The sequence below is a fragment of the Mytilus edulis genome, chromosome 9 (assembly GCF_963676685.1).
Source record: "Mytilus edulis chromosome 9, xbMytEdul2.2, whole genome shotgun sequence".
Taxonomy (NCBI): Eukaryota; Metazoa; Mollusca; class Bivalvia; order Mytilida; family Mytilidae; genus Mytilus; species Mytilus edulis.
This window is the reverse complement of record NC_092352.1, coordinates 35,832,108-35,846,227: the sequence shown is the minus strand read 5'-3', so window position 1 is coordinate 35,846,227 and position 14,120 is coordinate 35,832,108. Positions and strand designations below refer to the sequence as shown.

The following is a 14,120-nucleotide window of genomic DNA, read 5'->3' as shown; positions in this document are numbered from 1 at the left end:
ATTTTGTCCTACAGGAAAGATGGAGTTTAAAACAAGAACACAACAGAATGCAGAGTTTACAGACTACGCTAGAGGAAGAGAGACGACTGTGGACAGAACAACAAGCCAGAGAAAGGACTAATATTGAAAAAATCAGGGTATGTATTGTACATAATTTACGTTATAATACATAGTTATTTAAAAAAGGGCAATTGTTCAGGGTTCTCACCACAGTGGTACTCACCTCACCTTGAAAACTAGATAAAAGCATAGAAGGATATTTCTCACATTTACAGCCTAAAAATGCCTATAATTTAAGAAAAATAATGAAAAGCCTGAAAATCCTGCAAACTTTAATTTTATGCATTAAATAAGAATTATAACCTTTCATGTTGGTTCAATAAAGAATTTCTTGTGTACTCTTTAATAAAATATGGAATTTATTTGTGTTTAATAAAAGCACTATTAAATTTAATAATCATGTTTTCAGAGTGTTTGTAAGACAGCCTTTTGATAACTGTTATCAAATTTTATGTTTTGCAGTCAAAAGAAAATAATGTTTCCAAACTACTGACATGATTTTTGCTTGTATGTGAATATTTAATTTTGTGAACTATTGCTTTTTGTGATCTCTTTAAAAGATATATTTTTGACTATATTCTTGCATTGTTTGATAGGAATCACTATTAGAAGAACAGAAATCTGTTTTAACACAACTACACAGAGAAAGACAGGCCTTAGCAGAAGAAAGAACGCAATTTATGGTGACACAGAAAACACGCAGAGATGACCTGGAAAATTATACTGTCAAACTTTCTCAGGTAAACCAGGGTTATATATAATAATGTTTTCTTCACTCTTGACTTGTATATTTAGATCTTGGGTACCTACTCCCTGACTTCATATGTTATTTGGCCTTTTAAATTTTGTAATTTAAATGTCACAGATAAGAAACATGTGTCTGGTGTAAAAATTATAAGCCTAGTATCTTTATGAATTGTGTTTTTTATATGTTTCTAAAGGCTTTCCATATTTTCAGATAGATGTTTGTAACCAACTTTAAACTCTAATTCACACTGTCCATAAATTTGCCAGTTTTGAGTTTTGAAAGTTTTGTTTGTTAATGGTACTGAATGTATCATCTTAGTTGGTAGTTATGATTACCATATTGTTTGTTGATTTTATGAAGCAGTAACTTTATAGTATGTACCACATGAAGATGTGAAGCAAAATTTTGATTACAAAATTGATAGCTGATTTTGTGTTTCATTTAGGCTAAGACAGAATTTGATGCCATTATGAAAGTTATATCAGAAGAGAAGAATAAATCATATAGCAGAAAGGAAGAATTAACGAAAGAAGAACAAAGAATAGAAGAAGAAGGAAGCAAACTTCAATCAGAGAAAGCTAAACAAAAAGCCAAGGAAGATGAACTGATAGAACATGCACAGTTAATCAAAGAAAAATCTGAACAAGTGGATGAATATTATTTAGTATGTATTTTTTAAGGCTAAACATATAGAGATTACCTCCCACTGACAAGCCTTAGAAAGTTTTCATTTGTTGTTTTAGTATTTAAGTATTGAATTTAGTAATTTCAAGATTCCAAAATAAATTAAGTGAATAAACTATATAGATGACCTTAAAGTCTAAGATATTTCTGGACTTTTCCATATCCCTTAATTTACCATTCTTCTATAACCTATTTAGGGTACCTCAGTGACCGAGTAGTATAAGAATTTTTCTACCATATGACTAGCCTGTCAGCACTGAGGTTGAGTTTTGGCGGAAAAATGGTGAAAATGGGTGAAATGTCATTTTGACCATTTAACAAATACAAATAATAACGAAAATATTCTATTAATCACATAACAGCAATAATTTAACATTTCTAATCAATCAAAATATTTTAAAATAAAAATATATCGAATTTACGACAAATACTTTTGTAATTCATGCGTGAAATTATGCGCAGTCGAATAGTCCCGAGCCACCTTAATTGACCAGAATTGTCAGTATTCCTTCTGAAAGTCTTGTTTCTCTACGTGCATTTCTGCTTCCTACATCAATAAAAACTGATCACACCAATGAAGTGCTGAAAGTGGCATTAAACACCAACAATTACAGACGAATGCATTGAGTGTGTAGGTAAAGGTGCTATATTTGGTTAGCTTGCTTGCTAGCTGAACCGTAAAGTCATAATTAGGTAAGGTAAAGTATCCTCCTTTAGGGGTAGACTAGTCCGACAGATAAACTATCTACCTGTATGTAGGACTAGGCTACCTCGAAAGGAGGGTAGTTTACCTTACCTTATAATGCTTTCACGGTTGAGCTAGCAAGCAAGCTAACCAAAGATATTACCATTACCTATACACTCAATGCAGTCTGCTGTAATCAATCCTGTAACAAATGTTAACAACACTAATACAAATGATTTGATTATTCCGTTGAAAACAGCTTTATTCATGATTTTGGTTTTATAGGAAGCCAATAGTAAATATGAAGAAGGAATGATGGCATTAGAGGCTTCACAGAGAATAGAGGCTGAGGAGAATCAGAGGCTGGATAAAATACATAAACAGATGCAGTCGCTACAGAATAAAGAGAAACAAATATCCGAGGTAAGTACTCAAGTCAAAGTACTGTGGATTCATTTAGTTTTCGTGGGTACCAATTTTGTGGTTTGAGGAAAACTTGCAAATTCGTGGCTATCTAATTTTGTGGTTTTTATACGCCCTTCAAAATTTTGACGGGACGTATTATGGTATACAAATGTCCGGTGTCCGTCCGTCTGTCCGTCTGTCAGTCCGTCTGTCTGGCTGGCATAAACATGTTGCACCGTAACTTAAGAACAACTTATCCAAATTTCATGAATCTTAATATAGTTGTTTCTTATGATGGTCAAATGATCTGTATACTTTTTGGTGAAAATAAGATTTAAACTTTTTGAGTTACGGCACTTCGTAACTAAAACAGGGGTGTGTTTTTTTCATATGTCGCACTGTATCTCAAAAACGATTCTTGATAATGGCTTAAAACTTTAAAGACTTCTTAGTTATATTAATCTTAATATCTGTATACTTTTTGGTGATGATTCAAAATTTCATTTTTGAATTATTGAGTATTTTGTAAAAAAGGGAGAGGTTTTTATACATGTCGCGCCATATCTCAAAAACGATTTATGATTATTGCTTAAAACTTTACAAATGTTTTTGTTATATTAATCTTAAGATCTATATACTTTTTGGAGATGATTCAAAGTTTCATTTTTGAGTTATTGAGTAACTTGTTAAACAGGGGAGGTTTTTGTTACATGTCACACCGTATCTCAAAAATAATTTATGATTTTTGCTTAAAACTTGACACACTTCTTTGTTATATTAATCTAAAGATCTGTATAATTTTTGGTTTTGATTCAAAATTTTATTCTAGTGATATTTAGTTTGTAAAAAAAAAACAGGGTTGGGGTTTCAAATGTCGCGCCGTGTCTAAAAAACAATATATGGTTATTGCTTAAAACTTTCTCAGAAACTATTTACGATTATTGCATAAAACTTCCACACAAGACGTGGCTCATGGCGCAGCTGTTTATTGTAAAGTCTGCATACATTCCTATAGAAAATTTGCAATTCGTTGAATATTGAATTTCGTGGTTCTCCTGTACCCACAAAATCCACGAATATTAATGAATCCACAGTAATTGAAAATGTCCTACTAACTTCTGAACAGCCACTAATAGATAACAAATAGATATATCCAAGAATGAAAAGCATTATGGAGTACCCATGATTGTTTTAAAACAGGAACATTTTTAGTAAGATGTTTATACACAGTTTTAAGAAGTGTATATCATGAAATAATTGTAACATACTTCATGTGTATTTCAGGAAGACTCAAATGTCAAAAGAAAAAACATATGGGAGTAGTTATGCTTGTTTTAAAAACAGGAGCACTTTTGATAAGATTTTTATAACAAAAAGGTTTTGTAGGGTATATAAATATGTGATTGTATTTTAAATATATTTCATGTGTATTTCAGGAAAGACTCAGACTATCAAAAGAAAAGAAGGAAGTAGAAAACTTGAGAAGTGCTGCTCTATGTCCTAACTGTAGATCACCGTCATCAGGGAATAAAATGGTTGTAATGCAGACAAATGGTAAGTCATTATAGGAACAGTTGAATAATATTGCTTTTCAAATAAAACTAAAGATGATTTATAAGATTTGAATAAATAGGTTGTCAACTTCTTTCCACTAAATTGGTTTGGTAATCTAAATTTACAAGTATGCCATGTCTGTAAAGTGTAAGACGGTTGTGATAAGTTGAAGGTTGATGATCCAATGCTAATGATTTATAAAAAATATACATTGAAAGATAAGCAACGATAATCAAACAAAATGATAAGGATATATGGTGTGTTTATTTTATTTTCACAATTTTGACAACTGCTTATTTAAAAGAAGAGACTTGGAAAGTTAAGGAAGTACAACAAAAGCTAAATAAAGAGACAGAAGACACCAAGGAGACATCTAAACTAAAAGTGTAGAAACTAGCCCCACCAAAAACTGGTGGATGATTATATGTGCTCGGAAGGGTAAACAGATTCTGATCCATTTGTGATTACATTCAAAGTAGTGAAATCAATGCACATTTATGCCAGGTTTACTTTTAAGTACATGCTTTACAAAATGAAGTAGTACTATAGTGATTGCCATACTATAGTTTAATCAGTTTATTTTTTTTTATTTCATAGGTCATATGACTAATGGGACAGTTAGTGACCAATTTCCTGGTGTGCCAGCCACAACTTATCCTGTACATTACCAAAATACCTCACGTCCACAATCAGGGCATGTGTCACTTAATTCAGTCACAGAATCTATAAAGGCTGACCGATCTATCAGAATGTGGAAAATGGAAGCTTTTAAGGTATTCTATGGACCAAAATTTTAAAGTATTAGAACAAAACAGATGCTTTTCATTGACAAATAGCTTGAGTCTTGTTTAAATATACATAATGAAGTGTTAAGTGTTATATATGTCTAGAAAATTCATAATAAATATTTGTTATTTATTTATTTTACAAAAAAGAAGATGTGGTATGGATGCCAAGGAGACAACTCTCCACATGAGATCAAATGACACAGAAGTTAATAGCTAAAAGTCACCATCTTCAACAATGAGCAAAGCCCAAACCCAATAGTCAGCTATAAAAGGCGCCAAAATGCCATTAAAACATTTCAAACGAGAAAACTAACGGACTTAATTATATTAAGCATATTTCTATCTTCAAATTGTCTGTGGCTACATGCAGTTTCACAGAGATATAATTACAATTGCTTATATTTAATATTATTACAAATTCACACAATGGAGTTAGGATAATAGAAGCATAACTTTTTATTATGAAAAAAAATGGTCCAAATATTTAAAATTTTGAGATTTCTACAGCAATTTATTTTAAGATATACAAGTTTGAATATTTAGAGCGTAGATACAATTCCAAATTTTATGAACTTAAATTGTTTAAAATTGTTTGTATAAAATTTTAAGATAATCTGTACATTCAATAACTGCTTTCCAGTATATTTTTACATGATTTCCTTTACATTCCAGGATCAGAAATATTTAGAAGAAGAAAGTTTATTTTTATATACCCTGAAACAGATGCCATACAGTAATCCATGAATATGAATGTTAAAAGAATCAGTAATGTGCCAAGTTAATACTGTGAAGTTTTATACAATAACAGTGTTTTTTCTGTCTAAAAAACTTAATGTTAAAATGTTGAGACGGTGTTTTTATTTGAAGTATGATTGTCAGATATAATCTGCAACTGTTGTGTGATTCAGATATGAAAAAAAGTGTTCAGTACTGAAAATATTTTATACAGTTGTGGAAGAACTTCATCAAAGAGAAAATATACATTTAAAGGAATTTTTTTTTCAAACTTGAAATGTGCTTTAATAGAATGATTGTAGTATTGAAAGTAGGTTCTCTTTGTTATTTTATAAATGTTGCTATCGTATTTGCCGCCATATTGTTAATATTTCGATGCAAAACATTCTTATGTATCTCACTAGGAATAGTAAAACTTTAGTTAAGTAACTTCCAACATCAAATGATCTGCTGAAAGGAATTTTCAAAGTCTGATTGAAGTTTTAGAATTGAAATTGTTTGATTTTGATGTATAATTTATGATTCTCATATTTTCAAATGTAAGTGTGTACTTATTCAAACAATAGATATGTGTTAAAAATCTTCCAATGTCATTGATATACATTGTACTCATAAAACATTTTGCGTCACAAAGGATCAAGTGCCGTCCATGTTTTGTATTTATACAATTATTTTGTTGTTTATATTGCATATTAATTTTAGTTGATATTTTGCACCATTTATTGCTATTTTACAAAATTTTCCTTTGATTTTACTGACTGATAATTTCCTTTTTCATCACAGTAGAGTGATATGAATAATTATTGCTAGAAACTAAGGGTGCACATGCCAGTGTCAGAGAAATTAACAACATTGTCATAAGTGAAATAGCGATAAACAGATTATCATTTGTCATCTCAAATTGATTGCTTTTCTAACTTTTGCCTTAAAATCAATCTTGTTGAGATGACCAACAATAGTCAATAACTTTTGTATCAGAAAAAAAGCACTGTTGAATCATAAATCTTAAAATCAGTCACAAAATGTCTTTATGACATAAATAGTGGAATTGATACCCTGAAATTTGTGGTTTATCCAATCAAGATGAACATTAAAATTGGAAACACATCTGGTGAATTTTACATTGCCATTTCATTGTATGTACATGTATTACTAGTCTATAAATGTATTATGTAAAGCAAGTTTGCAGCAAGTAATTAAACTTGAATAAATGTGTAATGAGCTGAAAAATAGTGTATTGCTTATGAGTTAGATTTTAAGTTATTGTTACATGCTTTGTCTTCAGTTTTGTGAACTTACACAATGGCTACACTAGTAAAGAGTACACAATCAATATGAAAGCAAGAAATTTGATAGCAATGCTACATTTTTCTTATATCAAGATAGTTTTGTCAAGTATTGAATGTTTTACAGTTTTATATATTTTGATGTTTACTTATTTTTTAGTTATCATAGAATTAAATCGTCTTATTGGTTTTGAATTAAATGAAAATATTATGTCTTTTCAGCATTGCACAAATTCAGGGTTGTAGGAACTAAATCTCATTATATGAAGTAACATATTAGCTGGTTAATAGGATAAGAAGTTTTTTTGCGTTAGAAGCATATGATAGATTAAAATGGCAGTGATTTAGTTTTTTTAAGTATAAATTCTGAACAAGAGGCTGTCACAATGACAGCAAACCGGATTTATTAACATTTATTTTTTGTCCTGGCAATATCAAAAAACTATAACTGATGAACAGTGAAAGTGAAAATCGTCAATATAAAATTTGACCTCCATTTTGTCATCAGTACCAACAAATTAAAATTTGAAAAGCTTAGGTTGAATGGTTCATGAGTAAATGCAACAATATGAATGAAAACACCATTTTTCAATCTTTCAGGAACCATAACTATTGAACGGTAAAAGTCAAAATCAACATTATTGAACTTGACCTCCATTTTGTCATCAGAAACAACATATTAAAATTTGAAAAGCTTTGGTGGAATAGTTCATGAGTAAATGCACCTACACGACTGGAAACACCATTTTTCAATCTTTCAAGAACCATTACTCCTGAACAGTAAAAGTCAAAATCGTCATTTTTGAACTTGACCTCACTTTTGTCATCAGTAACAACATATTAAAATTTGGGAAGCTTTGGTTGAACAGTTCATGCGCAAATGCACAGACACGACTTGAAATGCCATTTTTCAATCTTTCAAGAACCATAACTCCTGAACGGTAAAAGTCAAAATCGTCATTATTGAACCTGACCTTCATTTTGTTGTCAGTAACAACATATTGAAATTTTAAAAGCTTTGGTTGAACGGTTGATGAGTAAATGCACAGACAACATTTGGTTGCCGCCCGACTGCCGTACATCCCTGAATCAATAACCGACATTTTTGTCACAAAAATCCGGTTAAAAACCAAAGTGTTTTATGATGTAAATTGTACGTCATAGCTAGCAGCTCCAACAGAAATCTTCATTTAGATCACCATTGTCATCCAAAATACAACTGACTGCAAATTAAATTGTGAAATCAAGCATCTGCACCTAATGTTTTGTTTTAATTACAAGTATTCATTATGGGCGGGTATCAGGATTTACACTTTAATGAATGTGTGGAGCATTGCTAAGTTTTTTATTTTTTTTAAGCTTTTTGTTTTTTAGGTTTCTATGGACTTGAAACAGTAGATTTTCTTATGTTTCTAAGCTTAAAATTTTGTTTGATTTACTGATTTAGTTTTTTTAATATACCTGAAAACAAACATGACTCATATACTTTTCATGAATTTTGGTTGTGACATTGTTAACATTGAATGTATTAGTGCAGCATATGACGAATACAGGTAAAGCACAAATCCAATAAAATTTATATTTTTTCATCAATGTCACTTAAGTCATGTTAGTTGTATCAAAATATTATTTTGGTATAATTTTACTGTTGTGAATTTTACAAGTTTTATACTTGAGATAGTCTGTGATATCAATATTTATTAAAAAAAATTATACAAGTATATGTTTGTTCTTTTAAAAGTTTTATGCATCACCTATGATAGTAGAGGGGCATTATCTTTTCTGGTTTGTGGGTCCAATTGTTTGTCCGTCTGTTCATCTTCAGGTTAAAGCTTTTGGTTGAGGTAGTTTTTAATGAATTTGAAGTCCAATCAACTTTAAACTTAGTACACATGCTCCCTATGATATGATTTTTATAATTTAATTTAAATTAAATTTTTGAACCCAATTTCACGGTCAACTGAACATAGAAAATGATGGACACATTCTTGTTTACAACTGCCTTGATGATAAAAGCGATATGTTTTTGATTTTTGGCATGCTTACAGTGAAAGCTGTGGTAGATAAGATTTGGTAATATTCTATGGGGAACTAAGCTTGCACCAAGGTGAATAACAAGTTGTTTAGGGGATGTTTGTAATGAGACTATGTCAGTCAGTCATTGCCACATGTCCTTGAACTCATTATACAAGCCAGTGGTCATGTGAAGTTTTAGTTGGATAAGAATTATACGTAATGGGTCTTTTATATTCGGTATGTGAAGGGGATATGAGAATTATATCTTATCAGACATGTAAAATGGCCTTTAGCAAATTTTTCACTCAAGTAGGTCAAGGTAAGACTCAGTACTCAGTACAGTAAACACTATTTTGCCAGACTCATGTAATGTTTTAAGGACTTCGATCATTGATGGCTATTAAACAAGACTAAAGATATGTTCCATTTGTTAATTCAGAAGCCAGTCCTTTGCTTGTCAATAGCAACAGGACACCTGCCACTAGGGGAATAGAAACAGCATATCGTTCTGAAGCACAGATGTTCATCCAAAGATTTTGGATTGTTCATATTTTTTAATCTTCAACTTTCTGCATAGTATTATATAGACTGGTTTGTCTTTTCATTTTTGGTCACTCATGCAAAGAAAGTCCCAAAGACATAGGATTACAATCCAGCAACAGCATAAACTAATTGTTATAAAGCTTCATATTTCGAAGGTACCTTGTCTGAAGATGCTTATTTTACAGAGTTTATGTTCAGAAATTGTCCAACTTGATCTATAACTTGTCATGGTGTTAATTAAGTCCAAGGACCATCACTCTGCACAAAATCATCAAACTAGAACAAAATTTGAATTAATCTGTGAATTGCCTTTAACCATGACCAAAAGGTGTGGAAAACTAATTATTTGGGTGAATTTTCTAAGTCAAAGGACCTTAACTCTGCACAAAATCATTAGAGCAGAACAACATTCAAACTTGAACTGTAACTCATCATGATAAAACTATATAACAATTATATATATCAAATCAATATCTTCAAAAATGACAAAAAAAGTGTGGAAAACTGATTATATTATTTTTGTGATTGTTGTAAGCCAAAGGACCATAACTCTGTAATAAATCACAAGACTGGAAAAAAAAACCAAACTTGATCAGTCATTTGTCATGCTAAAACGAAACAACAAATATCAACCAATATCTTCAAGCATGAAGAAAAAAAGTGTTGAAAACTGATTTGCCAGACTGAAAGACAGTCTGAGTGTAAATCTAAGGTCAAATTTATGGTTCTTTGGTCAATGCTGATTTTTCATGGTTCTATAATTTATCTGATACTTTAAGTAGTATGTCAACTTTCCTTGTGTATGGAGTGAATGCATGGTGTACATTTTGACTTCAAGGATTCATCTGACCCCATTTCAGTGGCGGATCTAGAAATTTTCCTGAGAGGGGCAGCTCCAATCATGCTTCAGTAATTGCCTATATACTCAACCCATTTTTTTTCACAATAGGGGGGCCAGCCCCCTTAAAAAACCTCTTAATCCACCTCTGTATTTTTATGGTTCAAAATCCTGAACTCAAAGGAATATTCAATGTTCAGTTTGTATATTAAGGTCTTTACATGGATACTATAAGAAAATAGCCAACTTTACATGCTATATATATATGTTATATATGGTATGATGGAAAGATGTACATGTGTGTCTTGCAGGGTTAATCTAACCTTGGCCTCATTAAAAGGATTATTGGTGTGATACTTGTAGTGAAACCGTCATATAACAGACCTTAATATTAATATTTTCAACATAAATTGTCATAAATAAAAGCAGGCAAGACATTTCAACATGATGTTGTAAAGACAACACTTGATATCAGTTGAACAGTTTGAAGACATGAACAGAAATTTCAAAAAGTGTTTACGTCCATTGGAGTTGTGAATGTGCAAAGTCTGTTTTGTATTATCTAGGTAAAATGGGATAGAAATATTTGCTGAATTAAGGGATTGACAGACAAAAAATAAATGATCAAAGAGAATGCAATATAGCCCTAACTGAGAGTTGGGTTACTGTATACTTATATAGCCAGGAGTTGGGATATAATATAACTAGAGTATAAGTAAAATAAAAATAAAGAAAATTGATCAAAGTGGAAATGTTTAATGCAGACTGATTTACAGAAATAAAACCAAAATAAAGAAATCAATTAAAAACATGAAGTCACAACAAAATGTTCCAATAATGGAATTCAAATTAAAAATAAATTATAACTGACTTAAATAGCAACAACAAAAAATTAAAAATATTCTGACAAAATCTGTTTATTAATATGTGTGTGCAATAGTTATATTTTCACAATTTAAGAAGAACTTATCCTCCTTAATCTACTCTACATTAGCACCTATAATTTTCTGAAATAAGTTCAGATAGTTGATTTCTACACAACAAAATTCTACATTGATACTGTGAGTCATGTGCACCATTATAAGTTCTTTACTATTCTAAGATATACTGTGGATTCATTTATTTTCGTGGATATCAATTTTCTTCATTTCAGGAAACATTGCATTTTGGTTGATATTTGATTTCATGGTTTGCCATAGTCTACATACAGAACATTCGTATTTCGTTGAACATTTGAATTCGTGATTCACCTTTACCCACGAAATCCACGCAAATTGATATACCACGAATAAAAATGAATCCACATTATAATATGTATGGTACTGCATCATAAACTTGTTAGCTTCAAGGTTATTTGTGACTCTGTTTACATTATTTGTATTAAAATTAATAGATTTTTATTTATAAATTGATTAAAAATCGTTCCAACAGTTGAAATTTTATATCAACTAGAAGCTTTACAAATGTAAAATGTGGCTAAGAAATATCAGGATCTGAAAGTGATAATTTAAAAACTCCAAACAAACATTTCTATTTCCAAATTATTATAAAAATACAGATATTTTCAACAAAATAATCTTCATTCCATCTTTTTTTTCTTTGTCTTTTTTTTTTAAATAACCAACAATATGAACTATTATATAATAGAATGAAATTCAAAACAGTGTGGCTGTGGCTATTGATTGACACATTAAATTCATCCATTGTCTGGGACAATTTAGGTGAACGTTTGTATGTAACGACCACTGCTCACTATGTACTTTTTAAAGACACTTAAACTATGGGGTCACCAAAGGTTCACAACACCTTAATAAAGTAATTCGAAAAATTAATCAGAAATAACACGATGTTTTGATTTATATCAATTATATAAATCAAAGCATAAAGGTTATTCCTGATTAATTTTTCGAATTATTTTATAATTAAAGGCGTTAAGAAACCTTTGGTGACCCCACAGTTTAAATGTCTATCATAGGTACGTCGTGAACAGTGGTCGTTACAGACAAACGTTCACGTAAATTGTTCCAGTCAATGGATGAATTTAATGTGTCAATCAAAGGCCACAGCCACACTGTTTTGAATTTCATTCTATACAAATTAAAAGATTAACAAAATAATTTTAAAGGTCAACACAAAAATTATTGATAGTACCTCTCAGTAAGTTTAACAAAACAAAGATTAATGAGGTGGTTTTCACCAAGACACTCAAAACAATATTCCTTTCTCATTAGTGCAACATGTAGTCATTATTTAACTTTTAAATCAATATTATTTCATCTTTTTATTTGAAATTACACAAAAATTCTTATTAGTAAATTTACTTGCAAGTCATGAAATTTCAGAATGCCTTATGAAAAATTTAACCTTTTTTGCCATTTGTGTGTTTGAGAATGAATGCAAAATTGTGAATAAAAATGAGTAAATTGGAAGGAATCATGTTCAATTAATAACTAACTATAATACAAATCACATTCAATTGGTAGATAGTCTTGATATGTCAATATTTAGCACAATTCAATTGCATATCATTCAAAGTTTATTTCATATTGGATAACTCTGAAACTCATGCACACAATGCAATCACATTAAAAAACTTAGGATGACAAAAAAAAAACCATTTTGTCCCATTTTCAAAAGTTTTTACACTATATTTTTCTTCTCATGCATTTTGTTTTCATAGATAAATAATTAAAATTCTAAAAAACAAGAATGTGTCCTCAGTACACGAATGCCCCACTCGCACTATCATTTTCTATGTTCAGTGGACCGTGAAATTGGGGTAAAATCTCTAACTTGGCATTAAAATTAGAAAGATCATATCATAGGGAACATGTGTACCAAGTTTGAAGTCGATTGGACTTCAACTTCATCAAAAACTACCTCGACCAAAAACTTTAACCTGAAGCGGGACAGACGGACGAACGGTACAACGAACGGACGGACGGACGCACAGACCAGAAAACATAATGCCCCTCTACTATCGTAGGTGGGGCATAAAAAATTAATAAGATGTAAGTGATATCAAATGATGATTCCATGAAATTTTATAATCATTCCTGGTCCCTCCATAATCATTTTATTCCATTAAAGGAGTAAGTTCGGTATGGGCCATATTTGGTCCCGATTATAAAATTGAATGGTACACGATAAAATATGTTATAAGTTGTCTTTAAGACTATATGAGAAGGTAAAATATAACTAATTGTGTCAAAGTTTTATTCTAAAGCGTTGATTTCTACATCCATTAAAGGTCTAAATTTTTGCCGAAATTTGACAAAATTGGCTGGATGTCAACCAAATTTAGGACCAGGAAACATATAGTGCAAACTAAATATTCAAATTATACATGCAAAATGTCATTACAAACATTGTGTTCAAAGATCTTTTTTGTCGATGTATGCGCTCTATGTTCCCGTCCAATAATCAATGCAAGATTTACCAATTTTCATTGATTTTTCATGGAAAATAAAAATAACTACTGTTTGTGACGTCATCAGTAGAACACAGGAACGTAAATTTTCCAGAAAAAGGCTCATTTCCTATCTAGTCAATGTATTACCTATAATTCATTGTGATATTGGTCAATAAATCCTAATTTGAAATTTTAGGTACAAAACAGGGCCATTTCAGGGCCTTATCAAACCTACTCCTTTATTCCGCGATTGGATATTATGTGCTATAGATCCTTCATGGTTTTACAACAAAATAACATGCATACCTCACACAGGAAAAAATAATTAAGAATACAAATTTGTTGTTTTTTCTATTGTATAGTTTT

The 14,120-nt window shown here is 30.6% G+C and overlaps 1 protein-coding gene across 1 annotated transcript in view; it reads left to right on the top strand.

Annotated features, from left to right (window-relative positions):
- The window catches only part of LOC139488246 (fas-binding factor 1 homolog), a 35,334-nt gene extending 26,668 nt beyond the window's left edge, over positions 1-8,666 (top strand). The window contains exons 25-31 of the mRNA XM_071273728.1: positions 15-137; positions 657-800; positions 1,254-1,472; positions 2,463-2,600; positions 4,019-4,136; positions 4,734-4,909; positions 5,597-8,666. Coding sequence (XP_071129829.1) covers positions 15-137; positions 657-800; positions 1,254-1,472; positions 2,463-2,600; positions 4,019-4,136; positions 4,734-4,909; positions 5,597-5,668 — 990 coding nt within the window. The 3' untranslated portion in view covers positions 5,669-8,666. The remainder of the gene's footprint in view (positions 1-14; positions 138-656; positions 801-1,253; positions 1,473-2,462; positions 2,601-4,018; positions 4,137-4,733; positions 4,910-5,596) is intronic.
- The last annotated feature ends 5,454 nt before the right edge of the window (positions 8,667-14,120 follow it).